The 26706-nt window shown below is 42.3% G+C and overlaps 2 protein-coding genes across 5 annotated transcripts in view; one reads left to right on the top strand and one right to left on the bottom strand.

The window, feature by feature from the left end:
- Positions 1 to 97: 97 nt before the first annotated feature.
- NKIRAS2 (NFKB inhibitor interacting Ras like 2) lies at positions 98 to 2711 on the bottom strand. 4 transcript variants are annotated; one of them, XM_079134270.1, is made up of 4 exons: positions 2614 to 2711; positions 1981 to 2088; positions 1419 to 1660; positions 98 to 1009 (listed from the first exon to the last, which is right to left on the bottom strand). In XM_079134270.1, exons 2-4 carry the CDS (start codon positions 2072 to 2074, stop codon positions 770 to 772), a joined length of 576 nt encoding a protein of 191 aa, XP_078990396.1. In that variant the 5' UTR covers positions 2075 to 2088; positions 2614 to 2711; the 3' UTR covers positions 98 to 769. The 4 variants fall into 4 exon arrangements, with proteins under 4 accessions (XP_078990396.1, XP_078990397.1, XP_078990399.1 ...); XM_079134271.1 differs by having other exon boundaries at positions 2589 to 2689; XM_079134273.1 differs by having other exon boundaries at positions 2608 to 2626.
- A 2455-nt stretch (positions 2712 to 5166) lies between these two features.
- The window catches only part of DNAJC7 (DnaJ heat shock protein family (Hsp40) member C7), a 34384-nt gene continuing 12844 nt past the window's right edge, over positions 5167 to 26706 (top strand). Inside the window, exons 1-6 of the mRNA XM_079135002.1 lie at positions 5167 to 5432; positions 17279 to 17367; positions 18431 to 18555; positions 18902 to 19015; positions 20763 to 20837; positions 24988 to 25106. Of these exons, the coding sequence (XP_078991128.1) occupies positions 5356 to 5432; positions 17279 to 17367; positions 18431 to 18555; positions 18902 to 19015; positions 20763 to 20837; positions 24988 to 25106 (599 nt within the window). The 5' untranslated portion in view covers positions 5167 to 5355. The remainder of the gene's footprint in view (positions 5433 to 17278; positions 17368 to 18430; positions 18556 to 18901; positions 19016 to 20762; positions 20838 to 24987; positions 25107 to 26706) is intronic.

Here is a 26706-nt window from a genome sequence, read left to right on the forward strand (position 1 = left end):
AGGATCTAGATCATCTAAGGAATTCCTGTCAACTTACAGATGAGAAATCCAATGCCCAGAGGGGAACGACCTAGCTGGGTCACAGCTTGTTGCTCAGCCCTGTCATCACTCCATTCCACCTCAACCAACAAGGCCCACCTGCTCTCCAAACAGGAAAAGGAAGTGAAACAATTGGGAGCAGGGAAGAGTTCATATAGATAATGATACTCCTAGGTGACTAGCCTCTTCCAGTCAAGGATAGGCCAGGAAAAAGGTGAGGTGAGGGACAGAGCTTCTCCTAATGCTAACACGAGTAAGCACATGTGCATCACACATACAATACCTGGATATTCATTCTCAAGTCCAGGCTAGTGCCTTAAAAGTGTGAGTGTGTGTGTGTGTTACTGGCAGGAAGCTCAGGAAATTGGGACCCCTATAATAGGACCCAAATTGGGCACTTTCAGCATGACAGCTCTGCTTCCTGTCCAGGACAGATAGAGGGGGCACTGACCCACAACTCTAGGCAACAGTGGAGAAAATCTGACGTAAGCTGGGAGGTAAAGCAGGGAGGGTATAGGAAGGGGCACTAATCAAAATTATCTGCATTTCTCAGAGTTGAGAGAAAAGTGGCATGGGCCTGAGCTTGCCCAGATGCCTGGCCTAGTGGAGTGCTCCCTCTGCTGACCAGGAAGGACAGACTGCCTACAAATCTCCCTAGCCCTCAACCCCATCCTCTAGAGCTCCAGAAGCTGGAATAGGGTTGGGAGGGTAAAGAAGGAATGGTAGCTCTTCAGCCATCCAAGGAGCCACTGCCCTTGTTCTTGCGGCTGAGAGGGAAGGCAGACTTGCTCTGGGGCTGGGTCATCTTGCTGGCCAGGTAGACAAAGGGCTCCAGCAGGGAGCGGCGGTCAGCCACTGACACCTCCCACAGCTTCACCTTCTCTGACTTGGCCCAATGCTGAGCCACATCTGGGTCTACACGCCGCTGTTCCTGTAGGTCACACTTGTTGCCCAGGACCACAATGGTGACCTGAAAGAGAGAAAGAACAGAAGCCTCTGGGTATACACTGGATCAGGATCAGTTGTTGGGCTGTCAGTTTCTGGCACAACAACTGGTGAGAAGCACTCCCAGAAGGCCTGCAGCTTAGAGGAAGATTTTGGAGAACTAAAGAGCATGAAACGATCAGGAAGAAAGATTAGCAGGCGCTTCATGATTTAGGTCAGGGACTCCTTAAACAGAAGAAGCTTCTTTGGTTAAGCTGTCTCGACATGTGGCAACCTCTGGGGGTGATACCTTCCAGTGACCTCCATGCCCTTCTAGCTCTCAACCTCTCTTGGCAAATGAGTGAAAAATGGAGCCATGACAGGCCTCCTAAAGCCAGTTCAGGGCCCATACTCTCCCCCCACTGGGGTTTCCAACAGAAGCCTGGGCCACACACCTCCTTCTTATCCTTAGATTTGTCAATCTCCTTCTTGAGTAGCTCCACACGCTGAAAGGACTCTCGGCTGTCTGTGCTGTAGACCAGGACGTAGCCATCAGTGCAGGAGAAGCAGTGCCGGGGCAGCTCGGACCCATCCCGAAGCCCCCGGGTGTCGTAGAAACGCACCTGCTCCCGCACTCCCCGGTCTGTCTCAATAGAGCCCACATAGATATCTTCCTGGGTCTCAATCATCTCAGAACCTGGGATAAAACAAGGTTTGATTGGAAGGAAGATGGGAAATGTGAAAGCTAAGAGTCTGGAAGGATTGGAATAATTTAGGGGAACAGACACCTATATTGTGCTAAATAAAGTGTGACCCTGGAGCTGTTCCTCCCTATCTTGGACACTGGGATTCTTCCCTCCAGATTTGTTCAATGTTGTAGAACTGGGGATTATGATGTTAGTTTTACACTTCAGGATGAAAAACCACTGGAGCAGTTTTTAGCCTTTGCATGTTGTAATCAAATCCTCTTATTTTTTAAACATCTTCCACCATTACCTAAGCCACAACAACACTCACCCACTACATGGTTCCCATACAGGAGTTGTTCTAGGATTGAAGTTTTCCCCACGGAGGCCTGACCACACACGACCACCTTGCAACTCTTCCCCATGCTTAGCCTTCAACCTATAGGAACAGAAGCACCCTGGGTGAGGTGAGGGAAGAGAGCATCAAACAAGGCAGACCTCCCAGTAACTGAGAAACCAACTTAGGGACTGAAAGCAAAGCTTCTAGGATTCAGGACAGTCCTAACTCAGAAAGAAGACCTAGACTCAGACACCGTTTCTCCGAAGAGGCCCCGTACAGATCTCCCCGGAAGCCAACTTCCAAACACTGAATCCCTCAGGAGTTCCAAAGATTCCCCGAGGGCAGAGATTCAGAAACTATTCCCTTAGGGGGTCCCAAACAAACCTCTCCAGAGGAAGCGACTGACATGACATAAACACCCTCCCACATAACGAGTCCTGCAATTTAAGGGATACCCAAGAGGGGCTGCCAGAGTGGTCTCCGCCAGACTTCCCCGGGTAGGCAGGCTCGCAAAGGGACTCAGGCAGAGGACAGGCTCCTCGCTGGACGAACCCCGCCTCCCAGCTCCGTACCTCCCAGGGTTCCCGCAGAACCCCTACCAGGCCCCTCCCCGCGCACACAAACCTGGGCAGCCGCAGGACCGCCGCAGACTTCCCCCTTCCGCCGGGTGGAAGGAGATTCCGCGGGCCCCGCCCCCGTCCTCCAGCTTCCGTCCAGCAAGACGAGTTCCGGCGGAGGAGAGCGGGCGCCGGCTACACAGCGCCCCCAGAGGCCGGCGGGGGAATCCCAGCGAGGACGTGCGGAAGTGCGTGGGCGTTCAAGGCTCCTGAAGGTGGACTGCCTGGTGCCCAACGTTCCCTCTCTAGAGGTGCCATAGTATAGTAACGCTTCGTTTACTCGATCATTTATTCGTCAGATGGTTTCTTTTTTCCTTTGCTGGTCAAACGCTTTACCACTGAGCCACCTCCCCAGCCCCCATCAAATGTTTTCTGAGTACTTACTCTGTCTTGTGACACATGGGGGCCCACGTGCTGAGAAAAGTCGACAAGCTAGGCACTTCCTAGAGGAGCTAGACCTCCAAACCAACAATTACAGTACGTCATGGTGACTACCATTACAAAGGTGCCATGGAGGGCCCAGCAAAGGGGCATTTTAACTTGGGGGCAGCAAAATCAAGGAGAAATTCCAGGAAGAGGCTATGTCTGTGTTGAGGTTTGAAGGGCTTAGGGGGCTAGGGTATCCTAGGGTGGAGAGAACATTGCAAGAGTCATGGCATTTTCTGGAACTACAAGTATTTGGGTTCAATATTGATGATAGAAAACAGTCATATAACCAAAGGTCTGTGTGGTAGGTCAGAGATCAAACTCACACCAGTGGAAAACCATTGATAGGTTTCATGCCAGTGAAGCAATTTGATCAGTGTTTCCCTTTAAAGTCACGTGTAGAAGAGCCAAGACTAGAGAGAGATGAGATTGGGGAACAATTAGGAGACTATTATAGTCTTCTGAGTGAAAAAAAAGAAACGAAAAGAGTCTGAATTGGAACAGAAAGAGGATAAATAGATTTGGAAGATATTTGGTAGAAGAAGCAACAAGGCTTGGTAGTAAACCAGAAATCAAGAGTGAGAAAAAATGAGGAAGTCATGATTTCCTCCATGTTTCTCACTTAGTTGCCAGGTGAATCGTTGAATCCATTCAACAACCTAGGGAATTCAGGAAAGAGAATCACATACAACATTTCTTTTTTCTGTTGTTGGGGGATGGAGAGAGAATAGGTTCAATAAATACGTTAAGTCTTGGGAATTTGTGAAACATTCAAGAGCTATCTGGTAGGTAGCTGGGTATACAGGTCTGGAACTCTGAAAAAAAAAAAAAAAAAAAAAAAAAAAAAGGCCTAGGTTGAAGATAGCAAGAGTTGAGAATCATCGACAGATGAAATTAAAGCTGTGGGGAATAAATGCATTGGCTCAGATATAGAGAACACAAAGTGGGAAGATGGTCAAGGACAGGTTAGCTCTTGCATTAGACTATAAGACTATAAGATTGTGAGCCACTGGCCAGTCTTGTGCCCTCCAAAAAGCACAGAGTATGTATTTAGGAAAGGGCTAGACTATTGAATGATAGCTGGACAAATGACCTCTCCCTTCCAACCAACTGAGCTTTGTCAATCCTTTTCTACCTGATGGCCCTGTGGTTTCAGCTCCCTCAGCACTATAATAGGCAGGTACCTTGGCACACACTGTTTTCCTGAAGTAATAAATCTTTTTATTTTACGTTATCTTACTTTGTTTTATAATTCTGAATATCAAACCTGGGGCCTCATGTTTGCTAGACAAGTGCTCTACCAGTGAGTTACCTCCCCCAGCCCTAGATCTTTAAATTTCCATGTCCCCTTTAGTTCCCCTTTGCTTTAAATTATAATCTCAAACTCTCCTGATTTAACCTCAGAAAGACCCAATTTAATTGAACTCCACAAATATTATCGGTTTAGGTGAGGGAAGTACTACAAAGATGATTAAGCTATGGCCATGCCCTCTGTGAATTCCCAAACCACTCTGCATTCAATCAGACAAGCGTGCTGAGCAGAGTTTATGAGAGGTGGGAGTACTGGGGACACTGAGGAGCAGGGACCTCACCCCATGAGCTGCCTTATAAACTCTGGGGCAGGGTCTGGGGCGCCATGTCATGTCAGCCTCCTTAGGCTTAACGCTGAGATGGCACTCCCAAGCGGCTGACATGAAAGCAGCCTCATAAAAGAGTCAGCGTCATTAGGGTGATGAACCAGTTGGTGCTTGGAGATCCAGGGGGGATGAAAGGAGCGGGGTGAAGACGCCCTGCGTTCCCCTGGCTTGGTTGGGCAGGGCTTCCAGGGACCAAGGAACTGAGCTCAAAGTGTCTCGCCTTGTCTTTCCCGGAAGGAAGCTGTGGACACACTCCAAGTTCGGGAAGGCAGTCCTGGAGGCTCTACCCTATAGTCTTGGGCGACCCAGTTCCCACCCTACTCAGACTCCCCTGAGCATTTACAGGAGACCCTGAAGGACTGTAAGTTGCTATGGCAACCAGGCTTTCGGAATACTGAGGAAAGCCTAGGCCTAGAGAGGCAACACCCTGCTTTCCTCCTTTCCTTATTACGGGTAAAGTGGCGCCCCCAACGCACAGGAGCCGTCCCTGGGCCCCCGCCCCGGCGCGGAGACCAACGTGGACCTCCAGGGACGGGAGGCCGCTCTGGCCCCAAGCAGTGCCTCTCGTTGGTAGACGGGCCCGAGGGAGCCCCTCTGGGCGCGGCGCCGCTGAGCTGCTCGATGCTCCGGCCGGAAGTGCTCTTCACCGCCTGCCTCCCACCCGGCTCTCTGGTCCCGGCGGTAAGATGGCGGCTGCCGCGGAGTGCGATGTGGTAATGGCGGCGACCGAACCAGAGCTGCTCGACGACGAAGAAGCAAAGAGGTAATGGGATAGCAGGGCCAAGGAGGAGGCAAGCTACAGCCCTGTGGCTCAGGGAAACTCATCCCTGCCGTGATGCAGCCTGCAGCTGTTGAAGCGATGCCCCGCCCTCCGCACCCCCCCTCCCCAAATCTGAGATCAAATCGGGATGGACCCCCTGAAGGGGCGCTCTCGGGGGTCAGCCTTCCCCTCCTGCTTCCGCCTGGCGGGGGAGCTAAGGCACGGCCAAGTTTTCCAGCGAGAGGAAGGTCGTCCTTATTGTGGAGGCTGGGTCTCTGAGGGGGAGTCTCAGGTCTGTTGCCGGGTGGGGGAGGCGGCGCGGCGTCGATGACGACTTCCTTATACCCCCGACCCCCGCCTTCTCTTAACTTCTGTTCATTGTTGTCAGCACTGTATGTCTCCAGAGTCCTCGCTCTCCTCCTCACCCCTTCCCCCTACCCCGATGATTATACCCCAAAGACTAGAAGTCTGGGTGCGAGGTGATTATGTGTCTCCAGTATTGACCTGGTCGCTCCCTGGTTACCCCAGAAATTAACGAGGATAGAGAAAGAAGGCAAAGTGAAGGAATCGTCTCATGCTCTACACGTCAGATTCCTTTTTGCCCTCCTTCCTGTGTGAGATCTTATTCCTCCCAGGACTGTTCTTGAACAACAAGGAGGAGGCCAGCTGCTTGAGCGCAGTTGGCTCTGCTGGGCAGCCGCAGAGGCTCGAGATTGCCAGTCCAAACGAGCCGAGGGAGTTGCTGAGTGAGTGGTTTTCGAGAATGCTCTGGATTCTGGCAACAGCTAAGGCAGGTTATTGGAAGTGAGTTTGGAACAGAGTTGTGAGTAGGTATACGTGTTCTAATACTAAAGCCGAATTGATGAAAAGGTTCTGGAAGTTTTGAGTCCTTTCTTTCTTTCTTTTTTTTTTTTTTTCTTTTCTGGTGGTGCTGGTGATCGAACTCAGGGCATCATGCATGCCAGGGAAGTGCTCTATCACTGCACCACATCCCTGCCCCTGTAGTCTTTTCCTTATCAGCTGCTGATTAATTTGATCCTGTTGTTCATGATGGACTACGGTACCCTCAGTCTCCTCACATATTTTATATCCTGATACTAAGCCCTGTTATGTCTTCAGTCTGGGTAATTTGAAGTGCTGATATAGAATTGTTAGTGCATGAATTCTGAAATCAGGATTCTGAGTTTTTTTGTTTTTTTTACTATCCCAAGTTAGGAACATAAGAGATGCTCACTGAAGCACAATTAAAATGTAATTATCAAGTTCAAGGGTAGTTACCCTAGCCCATGTCTCAAGTTCCTGATCTGTTAGGAACTGAGAGGTTTGACAAAGTGTAGTAGATCCCTGGGATATCTGAGAAAGAGGGATATCAGAGTTTAATCTCAGTTTTGAGTTTTCACATTGTTCCAGTATGTAGTTCGGCATTGTCAGCTCATATGCATCTTGAATGAGTTGCAGAAAGGGAAATAAAACTGTTCCCAAGACAGACAGAACTTAAACTCATTGTGAGGATTTAATGTACTGGTATTTGGAAAGAGTTCCATGGTTCTGAGTGCAATAAATAAGGACTTAGCCATGTATCACGAAAGAAACTGTAAATCTTTGATGTAGGGAGTGTCTCCAATTTATGCTTCACTTCAAAGTCCTATATCCAAAGCAAATCTTTTTCCTTAAAAAAAAAAAAGAAAAATTACAGCCTTGGAGAATATTCTATCATAAAATTGAAGTACATGAACTTGAAGATGTATTTAGAAACAAAACAGGTAATTCTGTAATGTGACCACGTCATACGAAATATATGACATTTGGTAGCAGTACATCAAGATAATAGATGTTGTTGACTTATTTAACTGCCTTATTTCGTGGAATTTAAAATGTCATTGTAAAATGACAATTGTTTTATCTACCACTAAGAAAATATAACTAAATTAATGAGAAAAATGCATGTACGTCAGACCTGCATGCTTATGTAGATTTCTAGACATGCTAAAACATGTTTATTATATATCACTTCTGTGCACAAATTTAAAAAAAGTAAAATTTTATTATTTTTAACCAAAAACAAAAAAACAAAACTTCTTTTTCCAAAATAATGATGATTAACTTAGAAAATAACGATATAATACATCTTCAAGGCATTTGCCTTTAATGGATAACAGCTGCTTTATATAATTTAAACACTAAAAGGTTAAGAAAACCTATTTTGTTGCCATTAAAAAAACAAAATGGAATCTGGCATAAGTCAGGGAAACCTATTCATACTTCAGGTCCTTCTCCTCCAGGAATCAGCATTGTTATGTTTTTTCCATTTAGCAAAATCTGATCTACTTTTCCTTCTTCAGCTGTGATCTCAAACTCAGTGATATCTTCCATCACCAGTTTCTGCCAAGAAACATCACTTTCTTCTGAGGATCCTCAGACATTCTTAGAAGGGTAAACATTAAGACCTGTTAGTATAAAAAAGCCTTGTGGTTTACCCATGCTGAAATTGGAGTGGATATTTAGAAGTTTTGGAGGGAGGTAGTTTTACATTTTCCATGTTTCCTGGAATCCTGTGTAGCCATACTAGAGGACAAGGAGAGGGACATCCCTTACAAATGCCCTTTTACTGTCTGGCTTGGTTAGAGTCATTTGGCCAACTTCTTGTCTCTCTTATTACAGTCCTGCCAGTTCACTTAGGGACATAACAGTTGGTGGGTCCCTTGGGTTGTTTTTGTGAGGACTAGCAAGGAGCACTTTCTTCCTTACATCTTGGCTCAAGTGCATCTTTCTGCTGCTGTTAAATTGTCACAGTCCCACAGGGGGCAAGATGAAAGGAGGTTTGAAGATATTGGTCCTCATGATTACAGCATTTTAAATGACTACATGTTTATTTCCTTAGCTCTCAAGAGAAAAGGACTACAGTTTTTTGTTTATTTTTTTGCTTGTCACTCTGACAAAGTTTATTTTCCTTTATGGTTGTCAAGGGGCTAAAGTAAAAGATAGATTAGTTGGCACTCCAACATAAATCAGGGTTCTGTGCATTAATATTGTTTCACTTTGCCCACCAGAACAAAGTTATTTAGGGTGAAATTGTAAAGATTTTACATTTCAACTAATTTAAGGCCTTAGAAGTCCGGGAAGTTGTTGACCATTTTATCTAATATATGAATACGTGCCTTAAGTTAAGGCTCTCCAGTCATCTCCTGGGCTTGGGAGCAGCTTGACCTCTGTAGCTAGTCCTTATTATGGTTCATTGAGGAATTTCAAACTGTTCATCAAAGAAAAAACACTTCTGTGTTTGTCTTGGTGTGACTGGACAGTGAATTCTAAAAGAATCAAGGGAGCTGAAGACTTAACAGCCAGGACCTGTTTCCTTGAACTGATATTCTTAACTTCTTTATCACTCGGGCAAGAGCAATTCTTACTAGGTTCTTTCTTCATGTGGAGGTGTTGTAAACCCTTTGTGGATTAGGAGTTTACCTTTTATTTGTCTGTTCATACTGTTGGTGGAAAGAACTGAACCCTGAATCCATATCCCACGTATTGCTGCTGTTGATATATTTTTACTGCAATTTCTTAGAACATTTTGGAGTTTGTGGCTTTACTTAATTGAAGAGCTTGTGGGAATGCATCTCCCCTTTCTTCCTTACTCTGTTTGACATTCTCAGGAATTTGTTCCCCTGACCTTGTGTTGAAGTTCCAGGGCAAGCAGCTAGAGATTTCAGTATGCTTGTAAGCAGACTAGGATTAATCTTTGACCTTGAACCTAAATGAGAAACACTTCATTTTCCTTTTGGTATATTTTAAGTGTGGGTCAGAAATGAATAGATGGGAGAAATGAGTCTTGGTTAAAGAAGGGATAAACCTAGGAATACAGAATCCTGAACACAGCAAATTGAACCCTTATACTAACAAGTGGCAAAATTGTTAAATAATGATAACTGGAGCAAAGGTACACTACAGAAGGTCTCTTTTCCTTATTGATATAATTTAGATTCACATATTAACCAATGTCAAGAAAAGTGAACAATTTCAAGAAAATGTTGGGTCAAGTGAGTGGCAGTTGCTGTAGTGCCAAGTACATTCCCAACTGAACAGAATTCTCATTGGCTTAAAACCCAGCCTTACTGTACATTCCAGCCAATCAGGGATTAGTTTAGTCATTGAAGCTAGTGTTTTGAAAGTTTTTTTAAAAGCTGAGTACTGGGCACTTGACTTTGCTTTCTTGCTCTAGGACTTTAGAAGACTGGAGAACAATGGTCGGCGACTATCTAGGTGCCTTTTGGCCTGATGCAGAGTCCCTCTGAGAGTCCACTAATGTTTGCTCCCCTTTCTCCAGTGCTGTGATGTGGAAGTTACTTAGAGGTCGTTCCAGGTATTCTTCTTTTAAGTGTCTGAATTTCAGTAGTAAGATCGGATTCAAAGTGTAGTTATTCCAGTAGGACATTCATTTTTATTAGAGTGACATTTTATTCTTCCCTCAACAGATAAAAATGGCAGTTCCTGTGTTTTATTCAACAATTGGCAGTAGGATGAGTGGTTGAGACTTTTGAGAATGGTAAAAGGAGGAGGAATAGATGACTTTCCTGGTCCTACTCTGAGACTGGATATTCTATTGGCATGTGACTTACAATGTATTGGGGTGGGCAACAGATTGTTCACAAAAGCAGTTAGTCTTCTCTGATTCTAAAATTACTTTTGAGGAGAGTGTGAGGGGGCAAGCAGGACTTTCTATTCTTGGAGCTGTGAGAGTTCCTTCTTGGGCAGTTCGCTCTTTAACCACCTGTTGAACTAAGGGCCCAAGAGAACTTTGAGAAGTAGAATACCAGTGAATAGTTCAGACTTTCCCACTGGTTCCTATCTCTACCCGACCACCCCCTGCCAAAACACCAATATGGTTTGTTTGTTTTTAACCTTTTTACTTAAAAGTAAAATAAAAAGGGCTGGGGATGTAGCTCAGTGTTAGAGCATCCCTGGGTTCACCCTCTAGTACTGGGGTGGGGGGGGGGAGAAAAAAAAAAAAAAAACTAGGATAAGTAGAACTCACAATTGAGGTACCAATTTCTGTGTGAATATCCTGCCTGCAGTGATGGGATTTCTGACCTGGGTTGGTTTGGTTGGTTGCTTTCCTCCCCACTAAATAAGACATAACTCCAGCAGGCTGTCTGGTGTCCTTCCCTACTTGAGCAGTAGAGAGTGCTCCTGCCTTATGTAGACTTAATCTGTGACTTTTGGTGCATCTAGGGCCTCTTGTGGCCTTGTCCCTGTTGAGGCTTCTTCCTGAATGTCCAGAGAACAATTTAAACTGATAAGTTAGGGAATTTTCTTCATATTTGTCTTCCACTTTCTCTCTTTTGTGTTTTAAAGTGAAAACAAAAACTGTCGCATAGGAAATTGGATAAAGAAAGTTGGGTAGCAACTAGCTTTGCTAACAAGTAGCAGTTGGATAGAACCCAACCTCTATTTTCTCTGGACAATTAGGAAGCACCCATATACTACTTTTCAAGCATTCCGATATTTGTGAAATTGTTAAGTTACATGGCTCTTACTTATTTATATGGCATTTCACTCCTAGGTTAGAATGTTTTAAAAAGGGAAAGAAAGAAATGGAATAGCTTGCTTTTGGTAAGATGGAATAGAAGTTAGGTTTCTGGACTCCTTTTACTTAATTATCTCATGAAGGTCATAGAGAGTACAATGTGAAATAGGCCCTGTGACTTGCCTTTGGGAACAAGAGGTCTCCCTGTAGGAAGGAGGAAGGAATTTCTACTCTTGAGACTGGCCAAGATCCCATAAATTCTGAAAGGCGGAGGGCAACAAAGTTCAACAGGCAGCTAGTGAAATGATTGAATAAAAGAGATGGGACACACAGTTATAGAGTAAGGTGACATTTTGGAAATAGTGAATATAATAGTAATGCCTAAAGAATATTTGACTCATTGGCAGTGTGAAGTATTATTGTTAATAGCCTGAAGGGAAAAAAAGGAAAGGTATTTTTTTCAAGGGTTCTTCCTGCCAGTAAAATACTGTCCAAAATCAAAGGCCCCTGAACACTCCTCTGCTCTAACAAAAGAAAACATTTTTTTCCTCAACTGTAATTTTAGCAAAACTGGATTTCTCTTCCACACCAGGAATACTAGAATACATGAAAAAAATGCAAAAACCAGGGCAGGTAAAGTGGTGCACATCTGTAATCCCAGCAGTCAGGAGGCTGAGGCAGGAGTATTGAGAGTTCAAGGCCAGGCTTAGCAAAAAGTGTGGTGCTAAGCAACTCAATGAGACCTTGTCTCTAAATAATATACAACATAGGGTTGGGGATGTGGCTTAGTGGTTGAGTGCCACTGAGTTCAGTCCCTGGTTATCCCCCCCCCCCCCAATGTAATCAAGTTGGGCACAATTGTGCACACTTGCAGTTCCAGCTACTTGGAAGGCTGAAGCAGGAGTATCAAAAGTTCAAGGCCAACCTAGGCAATGCAGGGAGACCCTGTCCAAAGAAGGAAAAAAAGAAAAGAAAAATCCCAGCATTTCCTAGTTTGCAGACTAATGAAACCATGATAATCTTCATTTTTAGTGCAATGGAGTGAAATAAATCTTTTTTTCCCCCTTCTACCCTCTCTCCTGGAATAAACCTTAAAATACTGTACAACAGATGTAGAGTTTTATCCCTGTTTAAACAGTGTACAGATATGTGATATGTCAAGTAAATCCAGAGAGAACCTAGCCATGTTAAGGACATTTTAAAAACTACCACCCAGTGAATGTGGCATTAGCAGAGGTTGATTAAACTTTTTGTACACCTTTTTAATTGCTAAAAAAGATTAGTTGGCCTAAGGCAGAGATCTTGCCTGAGTGTTCAACTTGGAAGTACTTGGAGAGAAAAATGGAAATTTTTATAGGACTTCTAATTTAGAGTATGTTTCAGTGTCTGTGATGGTATTTTAATGTGTTTTTAATTTAGCTGAGCTGTAAATGTGCAAAGTTGGCTGGTGATCATAAGCCCAAGTTGTCTGGGGTTGATCACATGATCCTGAGCCCTGCTAAGACCTCTGTGATACCAAATGATTCCCTTGGCAGTATTTGTTGAAGTAATTAGTGTCAGCAGTGAATGAATACCAAATTGGGAGAGGATGCTCAGAAGATGTATAAACTTTAACACACACGGAATGTAGAAGAGCAGATTTTCAAAGCTGCAGTGTTCTGAGTTGTGAGATTGTTTCAGAAAAATAAATACATTTTAAAATAGCAAAGCAAGCTGGGAGCAGTGGCACATGCCTGTGAGTCCAGTGACTTGGGAGGCTGAGGCAGGAGGATCACAAGTTTGAGGCCAGATTCAGCAATTCAGTGAGAACTTAAGCAATTAACAAGACCCTGTCTTAAAAAATAGGAAGGGCTCGGAATATAGCTCAGTGATAAAGTGCCCCTGGGTTTAATCCCCAGTACCAAAAAATAAAATAAATAAATAAAATAGCAAAGCAGACCAAGGGTAGAATATAATGTTACCTTTATCTGTCAGAGGGAAGGCCAGACCCTTCAGTGTTGATCTTGTTGCAGACAACCCTTCCATCATGCATGCGGAAAAGACAGATTTTGGAGGAGGTACTGGGGATTGAACCCAGGGGCACTTAACCACTGAGTCACGAGTACATCCCCAGCCCCATTTTTTTAATCCTTTTTTTTTTTTTTTTTTTGAGACAGGGTCTTGTTAAGTTGCTGAGTCTGTTCTCAAACTTGTGATTCTCCTGCCTTAGCCTCCTGAGCTGCTGCTGAAATTACAGGCATGCACCACCATGCCTGGCAAGGACAGATTTTTTTTGAAAACCTTTCAGTAGTTGTTTTCACAGAATTTGTTGCAGGCAATTCAAGTAGTAGAGATAGAATCATTCCTAGCATCTCTTGGTGCATCAGAGCTCTAGCAGTTATTCTGCTTAGAGTTGACCTAAGGATTGGTCTGGGAACTGGATAAATTAGTTTTAATCTAAAATCTTGACACTAACAGGATTTTGGGGAGAAATAGGTCTCCAAAGAAGTGATAAATATCTAAGGTGATGGATATGCTAATCACCCTGATATCATTCCACACTATGTACATATATTGAAATGCCACATTTTACCCCAAAAATAAATATGTACTTTGCTCTTCCCCCCACCCCCCTGCCACAGTGCTAGGGATCAAACCTAGGGCCTCATGCACACTAGGCAAGCTCTGAAGTATAGTATACCCCAGCCCCTGTACAATTATTATGTGTTAATTAAAATTTTAAAAATATATTTTAAAAGAAGAACAGGGGCTGGGGATGTAGTTTAGTAGCAGAGCCTAGACTGCACAAGACCCTCTGTTAAATCCCCAGCACTGCAAAAACAATTAAAAACCAAAACAAACACACAACACACACACACACACACAGAGAAAAAAAAAAAAAAAACAGGCATCTAGGAGTTAGGAAACATATGCAGCCACCTTAGATATCTCACTGGTGCTGCCTCTGTTGGAGGACAGGTGAATCTAGTGCCATAACCACCTAGAAGGCATGTGAAAATCTTCATTAGAAACATTTGAAACTGAAAAAGCACAAGAGGTAATATTGGAGTTGTTAATAGCACCATCAGGGCAGTTGTGGCCAAGTCTGTATTTTGCTGTGGTATTATATTTTGGGGGTTAGTCTGACTTTTGGTAGCCACTGAGAATAATAATCAGTAGCTGAATTTAGTCCTTTGAGAATCTTTCTTAGTCCAGGTGAACCCAGTTAATCCTAATCCTTCCTTTCTCAGTACTGATACGTTTCAGTAGGTACATGTTGTAACCTCATTTGGTTAGCAAATGTATTGACCCTGGCAGTGAATGGAGTGACAGATGCCATCGCCAAGTCGCCCTCACTTCCAGTGTTAATTGGCTCTTCTTTTCCAGTCCCACGCTTTTGACACCTCATCCTTCAGTCACTTTACTGTAAGGGCAACTTGAACAAGCTTCACCCCTTTCTCAGACTCAGGCCAGGACTTGAATGGATTTGACCCTGGAGTTGTTCCTTATGCAGCCTGGTTCAGTTCTTGCTGCTGCCATGCTGGATTCCAAAGAGCCACTCTTTCCTCAGCTGGTCTCACAGGGTCAGACCCCTTGGTTAAAGCTTGTTTGTGTTTGGTGGGGAGGTTCAAAATGAAGGAGGGACTCCATGTTGGGCATTGGACCTGGAGGCAAAAAATAAGCATTCAGTTTAAAAGCACTAAGTGCCCATTGTTTAGGCAGCTGTTAATCAGCCACGTTTCTATGAAAATAAGTCCTTTTCATGGGGCAGTTGTGTGGGAATAGCTAATTCTGGCCTGATGCTGTGCAGTGTGAGGTTAAAAACATGGTAACTTGTCACAACACAATTCTTCTTGTTCTTTTTGCTGTGGGCTGACTCTACATTACTTGCTTTGTTTGCTCTAGAATGGAATCTACTCACCATTTACTAAAATGAAATGCATTTCTTGGGGGAGGCAAAATCCAGTTCACTAGGACTTGCATCTTAAAGAGAAAGGAACTCTTCTCCCTCTATGACTAATTGTTAGGAATGTCAGCTAGCTTGTTTAAATCCAAATTTAAGTTCTGGCTTTGGATTTTATATGCAGGAGCTATTTTGTGTCTTAATTTAAAGAAATTCATGTTTATTGTCCATGCTTTATTCTGAGTAGCACAGATTAATTTTTAAAGTATTTATCAGTAGGAAGAAATAAATTTTAGAAAGCTTAGCATAGTAGAAAGTTTACAAACTTTAGAACCTGACAAATGTGGGTCACATCCTGATCTTGGGCATATTATTTAGCCTCTAAACCTTAATTTCTTCTCAACTTACCCGATTAGTTATTTAGAGAGTATACTGTACAAGAACCTGGCCTCAATAATTAGTAATAATTGCCATAAAAATCATCATTTGCATTTTTACTGGAAGCCAGTACTGCACTCACCTCCATAAGAGGACTGTTTCAGAAAAGACCTTCCAGAAACTCTAAATCTTATTTCATTTGTGATTTAACAAGCTTTGTATTGCTGATACAATGCCTACTTGCATGCCTAGGTGCCTTTGGTTTTCCTCAAGGATTTGTATATTCTTAGCCACTATCTAGATCTTAGGTACAGCTTGGTTAGTGTCTGCTCTGGAATGCTCCATTTCTTTACAGTGGTTTGAATCAACTTCTGAAATCCAGTTTTGGGGAGCCCTTCAACTTTCTTGACTCCTTGTATTTTTTATAATATTTAGCTTAACTTAGGTTTGCAGGAACTTGTACAGCATGTAGAAAGATTTCTATTGTTGCTTTAAGTCTTGGAATTGCAGGGGGTGTCCCTCTTCAGGTCTTTTAATAACATATGACTTTTTTTTACAGCGTTGTGCTAATTGGTATAAGATTACTCAAACCAATTTATATTCATTGCATTTCAAATTGGTCATCATTTGTAGGTTATATCCATTTTTTTTCTCCTTTCTTCTGACAGCCTTTTCATGTTATAAGGACTTACCAGGACAGTGATGGAGAAGAATGGAAAAGGAGATTGCCTGATTTGAGTGTAACTTTGCCAACTTGTAGTTTAAAATACATAAGCAAATAAGTCACAAATCTTTCCATTGCCAGTGTCCATAGAATCAAGCTATAAACTGCATACCATCACAATGTTAAAAACATTAGTTTTTGTCTCCACTCCAGGCAACCCTGAACTTGAGTCCTTTTTTGCATATGAAGAGGATAAGAAGATTCATCTTTATAACAGAAGTGCTCAGATATTTAATTATGTTACATTAATCATTTTAGCAAAGAATTACCTTTATCAGTAAAATAGGGCATTAGAATTTAAGTATGTTTGATAGAGGATACTAGTTTGTTTGTTTTTTTTTTCTTTCTTTTTTTTTTTTGCGGTACTGGGGATCGAACTCAGGGCCTTGTGCTTGTGAGGCAAGCACTCTACCAGCTGAGCTATCTCCCCAGCCCTAGTTTGTTCTTTTTAAAATACTTATTTGTAATAATTTTAAAAAGATACTTGTTTGTCTTGTCTGATTTGCACCTACTTACTGGATGATGACAAAAGGGAGCAATATATTTATACCCACATAGATGTACATGATGGGCAAAGGGAGCACCAATAGATGAATACTCCTTATAGCATGGTACTGGCAACCTAGACCTCAGATGTTCCTGTCATTCATGTTCTAAGTCTCTTGATGTCACTCAACTCTGTCTCCCATCTTAAACACCAGTATGCTATGCTTTTAACTCCTTTGCTTTTCCTCTGCTTGTCCTTCCAGTGACAAATGCATGAGCCACTTTTCAGGAGACTAAATCATTAAAACTCTTAAGGGATGTGACCCATTTCACAGTCAGTTGTCCATTGAAATTACCCATAACTGATTTTTCTGGAATTTTGCAAAAGAGCCAGCAGTTGTGATGTACTGGAAAGGAAATGGATCTAAAAATTCAGTTGTTGACTGGGGGTGTAGCTCATCGGTAGGGTGCGTAAGAACCTGGGTTTGATTCCCAGCACCACATTTCTGTGAAACATTTCAGTTGCTGGGAGTGAATGTCTAAATTTGCCTGTCCCATGGGAGAATGACAGTAGACTGGAACAATGAGAGGTCAAGACAGGCTTGACTTGAAAGAGTTTTCTTGATTTAGTTTGAATGTCTCTACATGACAGAAAATAGCATTTGAAGAACTTACATTCTTTTATTAGCACCGCCTTCTTTTGGTCCATTATCCTATTGAATAAATCTGTAAATTCCTTCAAGTATCAGTAACTTTCAACTGAACGTGCCAGGGGCTGTAGACCAAAGATGGCTCCTATGAGATAAACAGATCATTCCTGAGGCGTAATAATGTAATTGTCTCTCTTTCCTTTTCAGGGAAGCAGAGTGCTTCAAGGAACAAGGAAATGCATACTATGCCAAGAAAGATTACAATGAAGCTTATAACTATTATACAAAAGCCATAGGTAAGAAAGATCTGGTAGCTAGACTAGAAAACATTCACTTGCCAAATACTGTTCTAACCGTTTGCTTAGTGGGCTGATATCTGTTACTGTATAAACTCCTTCAGGCTTAATGATTTCCTGATAGATAACATTTTTAAACTGAAGGTGAGCAGTTCTTTCTTTAGCAAATTAAAGGTAATTCCTGAAATTCTGAATGCCACAGCAAAAAGATAGCCACCTAAATGGAACAAATCGTTGCCAGTTCACTTACTACCTTACAAAATGGCCTTTGTGGATAATATAGTCTTATCTTCATGCTTAATTTGCCAGCATTATTTTAATTCCATGTCAGCATTTTCCGCATTTAACTTGCTTATGTGCTCCCCACTCAGCTCAGAAAATGCAAATTCATTTTAATACCTATCAATATTGCTTACTAGGCAATGAGTTCTGTCAGTGCACTTTAAGGCCATAGTTTAGCTGTTACAGTGGTGCACACTTGTAACCCCAGCAACTTTGGATGCTGAGTCAAGAGGATCTTGAGTTCAAGGCCAGCCTCAGTAACTTAGCAAGACCCAATCTCAAAATAAAAGGGACTGGGAATGTGGCTCAGTGGTAGAGTGCCGTAGGTTCAATCCCCAGTACTACAGAAAAGGAAAAATTGTAAATTGTTTTCTTCTTTGTTTTGTTTATTATTGGTTGGGTTTTGATTAAACCCAAGGCCTCTTCTCATGCTAAACGTGTATTCTATACTAACCTATACTGCCAGTCCCTAAACCTGTGTCTTGTTTTCTTTTAAAATGGTTGTACAATTGCTGCTATCCTTTTGCATAAATAGTTAAAATTTGACTGTGACCTTTTAGAGTGTGTCAACATTCTGAGTGTGTGTGTGTATGTGCTGGAGACAGAATCCAGAGCCTCATTCACAAATGCTAGGCTAGCACTCTGCTACTGAGTTACACTCCCAATCCCCTTCAGCATTCTTATAGTTTGATTCATGACATAGTTCTGAGAGAGATGGCCCCTAAATTTTTAAGTCAGCAACCTCTACTGAACATTTTATGTTCTTTTACCTTTCCTATAGATATGTGTCCTAAAAATGCTAGCTATTATGGTAATCGAGCAGCCACATTGATGATGCTTGGAAGGTTCCGGGAAGCTCTTGGAGATGCACAGCAGTCAGTGAGGTTGGATGACAGTTTTGTCCGGGTATGTAATGTGGCCCTTGGGGGAAGGTTGAGTAGCTACAGTTGAGGATTTCTCATTCTTGATACTGTTGTCATTTGGGGTTAGATAATTCTTTGTTGTGGAGACTACCCTGTGCATCTCTGGCTTTTAACTACGAAGTATCAGTAGCACTCCCCCTCCTCAGTTACAGCAGTCAACTACATCTAATAGTGATAAATACCCCCCAGAGGGCAGATTGCCTAGATTAAAAACCACCGCTCCAGTTGTTTTCATCCTGCATTGGTCTTGTGTGGGTGTTTGATATTGCTGTTGGTTTCTTTCTGCCTAGCTAATCATGCTCTTTTCCTTCCTTCTTTATCTTTTGTAGGGACATCTACGAGAGGGCAAGTGCCACCTCTCTCTAGGGAATGCAATGGCAGCATGTCGTAGTTTCCAGAGAGCCCTAGAACTGGATCACAAAAATGCTCAGGCACAACAGGAGGTAAGAGTCAAATCTGTTAGTATCAAACAACATGGTATGTTTGGAAAGGAGTGACTTGAAAGTCAGACCTGAGATCTAGTACTACGTCTGCCATCAGCCGCACTTTGATGATTTTAGTCTCTCTGATCCCCAGCTTTCTTTCCTTTTTGGGGGTACTGGGAATTGAACTCAGGGGCACTTGATCACTGAGCCACATCCCCATCCCTGTTTTGTTTTTATTTAGAGACAGGGTCTCACTGAGTTGCTTAGCATCTCGTTGTTGCTGAGGCTGGCTTTGACCTCGCCATCCTCCTGCCTCAGCCTCCCGAGCTGCTGGGATTATAGGTATGCAGCACCATGTCCAGCTGATACCTGGCTTTCTTATCTGTAAAATGGATTTTGAATATGATTTACAGTTTTTAAAAGTCTAAAAATTGAAGGGGTTCCTGAGATGGCTGGGAGAATAAACAAGCTTTAAGGAACTGATTTGAATGAGGTTAAAGTTTTGGGGATTTTTTTTTTTTTTTTTTTTGGTACTGGGGATCTAATCCAGGGACACTTTACCACTGAACTCCATCCCCAGCCCTTTTTATTTTTTACTTTGAGACAGGTTCTTGCTAAGTGGCTGAGGCTGGTCTTGAACTTGATATTCTCTTGTCTTAACCTCCTGAGTCACTGGTATTACAGGGTATGCCACTGTCCCCAGCTGAGGTTAAAGAATTTGAGTGAGCCAGATATGATGGTGCATGCCTGTCATCTCAGCTACTCAGGAGACTGAGGCACGAGGATTGCAAGTCTGATGCTGGCCTGAGCAAATTAGCAAGACCTGTGTGAAAATAAAATTTTAAAAGGGCTAGCACTGTAACTAACTGGTAGAGTGCTTGCCTAGCACAAACAGGGCCCTGGGTTTAATCCTCAGTAACACACACACACACACACACACACACACACACACACACATTTGAATAAATTCAGAACTGGGATGTAACTCAGTAATAGAGCCCTTGCCTAGTATGTCTGAGGCCTAGGACTGCCAAAAATTTAAAAAGACAATGCTTATTATGGTGGTGCACTCCTGTAATACCAGCAACTCAGGAGACTGAGGCAGGAGAAGAGGAAGTTTGAGGTCAGCCTCAGCAACTTAGTAAGACCCCATCTCAAAGTTAAAAGGGCTGGGGATGGAGCTCCGTGATAAATCTGGGTTCAATCCCCAGTACCAGAAGTTAAAAAATAAATAAAACATGTTTTAGTTCTGTCTCCATGTTTATTCAGTTTATTCTTGAATATATTTTATTGGTAATCTCAAATTTTCTGCTCAATCCCTAGCAATACATTGCCTTCATTTTATATATGTCAAGGCATGATTCTTCTGTTCTTGCCTTGAAATTTAAATTGAAGGTAAAGTTTTTTGTTTTATTAAATTTTGTTTTTGGATTTTTTTTTTTTTTTTTTTTAATTCCTAGGAATCAAAGTTGGGGCTCTCACATGGTAGGCAGACATTGTATAGACTCTGAGCTGCATCCCCAACCTGAGGGTGAAATGCAGGCCTTAACTTTTCTGTTAAGGAATGTTTGGCTCTATCTTCACCAGCTTGATTTGTGAAAAGTCTGAGATCCTGATTTTCCTTTTTCTTTTTTGTGAGATTGGAGAGCGATGATTTTTTTTCCTTGAAAGAACAGGTTCATCAGCAAGACCTTGTTGATTTTTATATTGTTTTATCTACAATTTCATGAAAACTTTTCATATATTTAATTATTTTCTGTTGTAGTTTAAGAATGCTAATGCGGTCATGGAATATGAAAAAATAGCAGAAATGGATTTTGAGAAGCGTGATTTTCGGAAGGTAAAGTACAACTTAACTGTTTCTCTTGTGTGTGTCTGTCCTGTGTTGGTTTTGTGTAGGTGTTTGATACTGCTTTTGTTTTCTTTCTGCCTAGCTAATTATGCTCCTCTCCCTTGTTTGTGTAACTTATAGGGACATCTGCAAGAGGGCAAGTGCCACCTTTCTAGGAAATACCATTTCTCTGTGATAATTAAGAGAAATAGTGTGTTAGAAAAGATCTAGAATAGTATATTATTGAGTTTAACTTTTGACCTGTCTTTCCCTTTCAAAAATCTTTTTTTTTGCTGAGATACTTATTTCCTTGATTATATTTGGCTTTATGATAAAAAGCAAAATGAATTTGTTTTTATCCCTCTTGTTGATATAAGGTAGTATCCCAAAAGTGTGCAGGTTAATAAAGGAAAAGCCAGTTGGAATTAAATATTGGGATCAGGTAATCATTTTTTACTTTTATTTATTTTTTGGTACCATGGGTTAAACCCAGGGACACTTAATCACACATCCCTAGCCCTTTCTTATTTTTTATTTTGGGACAAGGTCTCACTCAGTTGCTTAGGGCCTTGCTAAGTTGCTGAGGTTGGCTTTGAACTCACAATCCTCCTGTCTCCGCCTTCTAAGCTGCTGGGATTACAGATGTGGGCCCCTGTGCCCGGCTGGAAATTCATTTTTATTTTAATAATAAGATTTGACTTTAACCCCTGCTCTGTGTGAACTGGGAGCTGTAAATCACAAGTGGGGAGAGGCCCTGTTCACAATTTTGAACAGTGATCAGTGACAGTAGTAACCTGTCACTACCACTGTTTTGATACTAGACTGTTATTAAATCTTAGGCTGTGTGATAGTTCAAGTCCCCCTCCCCGCCCCCGCTTCTTAGATGGCACTTAGAAATAATTTTCACAAGGTGAGATAGATGGCCTCCAAAAGGTTAAAAACTATTTATCAGGAGAAATTTTGGGGATCACTTAAGTTAGTGAGCTGAGCAGGGTTGTGCACACCTGTAGTCCAACTACTTGGGATGCTAAGGCATGAGGATAGCAAGTTCAAGGCCAGAAGAGGCAACTTAGTGAGATCCCTTCTCAAAATAAAACATAAAAGCCAGGCATTGTGGCACATGCCTATAATTCCAGCGGTGAGAGAGGCTGAGTCAGGAGGATCACAAGTTCAAAACCAGCCTCAGCAACTTGGCAAGGCCCTGAGCAACTTAGTGAGACCCTGTCTCAAAGTAAAACATAGAAAGGACTGGAAATGTGCTCAGATGTTAACCACCCCTGGGTTCAATCCCTAGTACCAAAAAGTAAAAAGCACTGGGGTTGTAGCTCAGTGGTAGAGAACCCCTGGATTCAATCCCCAGTACCACAACAAAAAAAGCAGTGAGTTCCATCCAAAGAAGGGGAATTGGCACTTTTGTGGGAATTTACTTGGTGCTTTCTTGTGTCAGAGGCTTAATGTTTGATAAAAGGGGATGACAGTTGAGAGCCATTCCTAACTCATATACTGTGAAGGTCTTTTATTTGGTAATAAATATATCTGATTAGCTATGCAGACTCCCAGTACTGACTTATCCCTCCCCTGTATACTGGTTTTAATAATCACAGTGTCTTTGTAGTGTGATTCATGTTTGGTTTGTGTGTGCGTTTGAAGAGTAATTCTGCCTACTGTCACGTTTTCTGAGGTTTACATAGGCAAAAGCTTTGTCTCCGAAGGCAGTCTTTTGGGTTTCTTTTCTCTCTTGCCATTCTGGAGCCAGAATCCTGAGTTTGTGACAGAATCCTCTGTTTGTGACATCCCAGCCCCCCCACTGTAGCTCATGGTGATGTCACAAATGAAGAATTATGATTCTGGCAGGGGAAACAGATGAACTTGGAAGAAACAAAGATCTTCTTTGCCTGCAGCTGTCCCTAGTGGGGACATGGGGAGTTGGGGGGTGGGAAGTGAAGCATTGAACCTCCAACTGACTCTCCCCATGATGAGCAGAGCCAGCTCTGCACAGATCGTTGTTCTTGTGAAGGCAAAAGGGTGTGGCTACTGAAATTTTTGACCGAGTTCTTTCTACCCTCCTCTTCCTCCTTTTTCTATTTGACGGGGAAAAATCACCACCACTCTACCTACATAATACCTAAATTTTCATTATTGTCCTTAGAACTTACTTTTTTTTTTTTTTTTTTTTTGTGTGTGGTACCAGGGGTTGAATTCAGTGCCTTGTGGATGCTAGGCAAGTGCTCTACTGCTGAATTATATCCCTAGCCCTTAATTTCAATTTTTCAATAGGTGCCATTCATAATTCAAAACCTGGAAAGTATGAAAAAATATTCAGGATGAATGTCCCTTTAAGCTTGCTCTCTGTCTGCCCAGTTCTCACCCCATTCAGTTATCCACTGTTCTCCCCTGTCCAGTCCTGGGGATCAAATCCAGGGCTTCACACATGCTAATGAAGTGCTCTACCACTCAGCCATGCCCCCAGCCCCTATCTACTGTTCTTGTGTCTCCTATTTCCCTCTACAATCTTTGTTTTTGTTTGTGGTGCTCAGTTATCAAACCCAGGGACTTGTGCATGCTCAACAGGTGCTCTACCCCTGAGCTACTTCCCCAGCTCTCCTACATTTTTGTTGTACATATATCAAATATAGATTCTTAGTTTTCTTCTTTTGCATGAAAGGTAGTGTGTCATTCACAATTCTCCACTTTTTTTCCCCATTGATTGGCTCTTGGAAGTCTTTCCATATTAGTACAACAGAGAATTTCATTCTGTTTCAGAGCGCCATAGTATGCCATTATGTGAATGTTTAGGTTGATGTAATTTGAGTTATCTCTATTTGTGACTTTTCAGACTTCATCTATCCTCATTGCTATGATCAGGTTCTTAGAGGGAATAGGAATCCCCTAATTCCAGATTTTTTCTTGGAGTCAATTTTTCTTAGGGAGAATCTTCCAGTAATAACAGCTAAACCAAAAATGAAAGTTCAGAGAACAAACTTCTAAAAACAGAAAAGGGGAATATATTGAGACCCTTTGTGAAGCTGTAAGAGTGAGCTAATCCCAGCTTAATTGTATGTGTCAGATACTCTTTTTTGTGTGTGTGGTACTGGGGACACTACCACTGAGCTTCATCCCTAGCCCTTTTTGTTTTTTATTTTGAGAAGGGGTGTCACTAAATTGCTTGGGCCCTTACAAAGTTTTAGGGACTCACTAAATTGCTGAGCCTGGTTTCAAACTTGTGATCCTCCTGCCTTAGCTTCCCAGATGCCTGGGATTACAGGTGTGTGCCACCACCACCCCAGCTGGATTATTATGCTGTTCCTTGTTTTGTGTTTAATAGGCTAAGCCTGATGAATTATACACAGTAGTAAATAATAGTATTTGTGAGGAAAAGGTGACTTTTGATCAAAGTCACTTTGGGTCTGAATCCACTGTGGAGGCAGCTTAGCATGGTAAGGCTGTAGATTCTGGAATCCTAGGATATCTAAAACCGAGTCCTGTTTTTAAGCACCAGCAGCTTCCGTGACCCTGAACCTTATTAGTTCTGTTTCTTAACTTTCTTACTATTAAAATAAAGGTAATGATAATAATTTACTTAATAAAATTGTGAGGAGCCAGGCATGGTGGTGCATTCCTGTAATCCCAGTGATTTGGGAAGCTGAGGAGGAGGTTCACAAATTTGAGGCCAGCCTCAGCAACTTAGGGATGCTCTAAGCAATTTAATGAGAACCTGTCTCAAAAATAAAAAACAAAATAGGACTGGGGATCTTGCCTAGTATAATGCATCTCTAGGTTCAATCCCCAGTACCCACCTACCTGCCCCAAATTGTGAGGTAAATGGATTAATATGTAAAGCGCTCAGTAAATGGTTGCTATTGTCATCATTTGGATCAACTGCTCTCCTTTCAGTGCTTTGATCTAATGAATTAGGTATGTTTTTAAACTTCAGGCTGGCTAGGGGTGTAGCTCAGTGGTAGAGTACTTGCCAAGCAAATGTGAGTTCAATCTCCAGCACCACAAAAGAAAAATAAATAAACTTTGATATTACTTTTCTGCTCAACAGTGGATCCTGGGAACTTTGAGCTTTTAATATGTTGCTGTGGTTAAACTATAAGGTGAAGACATTTCTAGAGTCCAAGATGAAGGACCTTATTTACTTTCTTCTTCCCTGTAGGTTGTTTTCTGCATGGACCGTGCCCTAGAATTTGCCCCTGCTTGCCATCGCTTCAAAATCCTCAAAGCAGAATGTTTAGCAATGCTGGGTCGATATCCAGAAGCACAGTCTGTAGCCAGGTATGCAGTCAGGCCATTTCAGAATTGAGATGACAGGTACTGCTGAAATGCTGGCTGGTTGCTCTTTACAACAGGAACTGTGGGTAGACCAGCTAGGGCTGATCAGACCTTCCTGGGACTTAAAGCCAAATTAGAAAATTAGACCAAATTAGAAAATTCATAAAGTATATAGAACATAGTAGTATAACAGGTATTTAAGGTGTATGTGAAAGAACAGATTGTATTATGTGAATTTTGGGGTTTGTTTTGTTTTAATATAGTCCTTTTCCTTCTTCTCGAGGGGTTGGTACACTCTGTAAAAGGCTAGATAGTAAATATTTGTCTTCGCAGGCCATAAGGTCTCTGAAAGTACTTCTCTATCATAGTATAGGAGCAGCCATAGATAATAGATGAATGAATGGGTACAGCTACTTTCCAGTAGAATTTTATTTACAAAAGCCAGTGGCACAGGGGCTGGGGTAGCTCAGTGGTAGAACACATGCTTACTTGGCATGCACAAGGCCCTGGGTTTAATCCCATCACAAAACAACAACAACAACATGCCACAGGGGCAGAAAGGATTTGACCTCTGTAACCTTTAATTTGCTAACCCCTGTTCTAGTAATGGATTCTGAGACACAAATAATGCATTGGAGCCAGATGGCGCACTCCTGTAATCCCAGCGACTTAGGAGGCTGAGGTAGAAGGATCCCAAGTTTGAGGCCAGCCTCAGCAATTGAGCAAGGCCCTAATCAATTTAATGAGACCTCCCCTCATCTCAAAATAAAAGGGGCTGGGGATGTAGCTCAATGATTGAGCACCCCTGTGTTTAATCCCCAGTACCCCAGGAAAAGAAAGAAAACAGAGAGAAATGTGTTGGGTTGGGGATATAGCTCAGTGGTACAGTGTTTGCCCAGCATGCACAAGTGTTTAATCCCCAGCACCACAAAAAAAAAAAAAAAAAAGAAAGAAAGAAAGGAAGGAAGGAAGGAAGGAAAGGAAAAGAAAAGAAAAGAGTGAGGAATGTATTAAAGACGAATATAAGCTGGACGTGGTGGCACAACCTGTGATCCTAGCAATTTGGAAGCCTGAGGCAAGAGAATCACGAGTTCAAAGCCAGTCTCAGCAACTTAGCAAGGCCCTAAGTAACTCAGTGAGACCCTGTCTCTAAGTAAAATATTTAAAAAGAACTGGGGATGTGGCTCAATGGTTGATCGAGCACCCCTGGGTTCAATCCCCAGTACAAAAAAGAAAAGCTGAATATGGTGGTCTATTTGGCAAGATTTGGGGAGAGTTCTTGGGCATCTAGCTACATTTTAATTCTTTTTTGGGGTGTGTGGTTGCAAGGCAAACTTACTTCTGACAGAATAGAACCTGGCTAGCAAGCAAGCCTGGGTGGGCACCACCTGTTTATATACCTAACACAGGGTTGCTCTTCTTGATTGGAAATCTCAGGGATACAGTCAACAGGATTGGCTAATTTTAAAATTGGGGCAGGCAAAGGGAAGGACTGTAATTAAAATGACTACAGTTGGATCCAATTAAGGCTGAATACTATATTTTGAAAACGGACCAGCAGACTTTGTTTCTCACATTAAAATATTTCCAGTTTGATAATAAC

The sequence above is a fragment of the Sciurus vulgaris genome, assembly GCF_902686455.1.
Source record: "Sciurus vulgaris genome assembly, chromosome: 3".
Classification (NCBI taxonomy): Eukaryota; Metazoa; Chordata; class Mammalia; order Rodentia; family Sciuridae; genus Sciurus; species Sciurus vulgaris.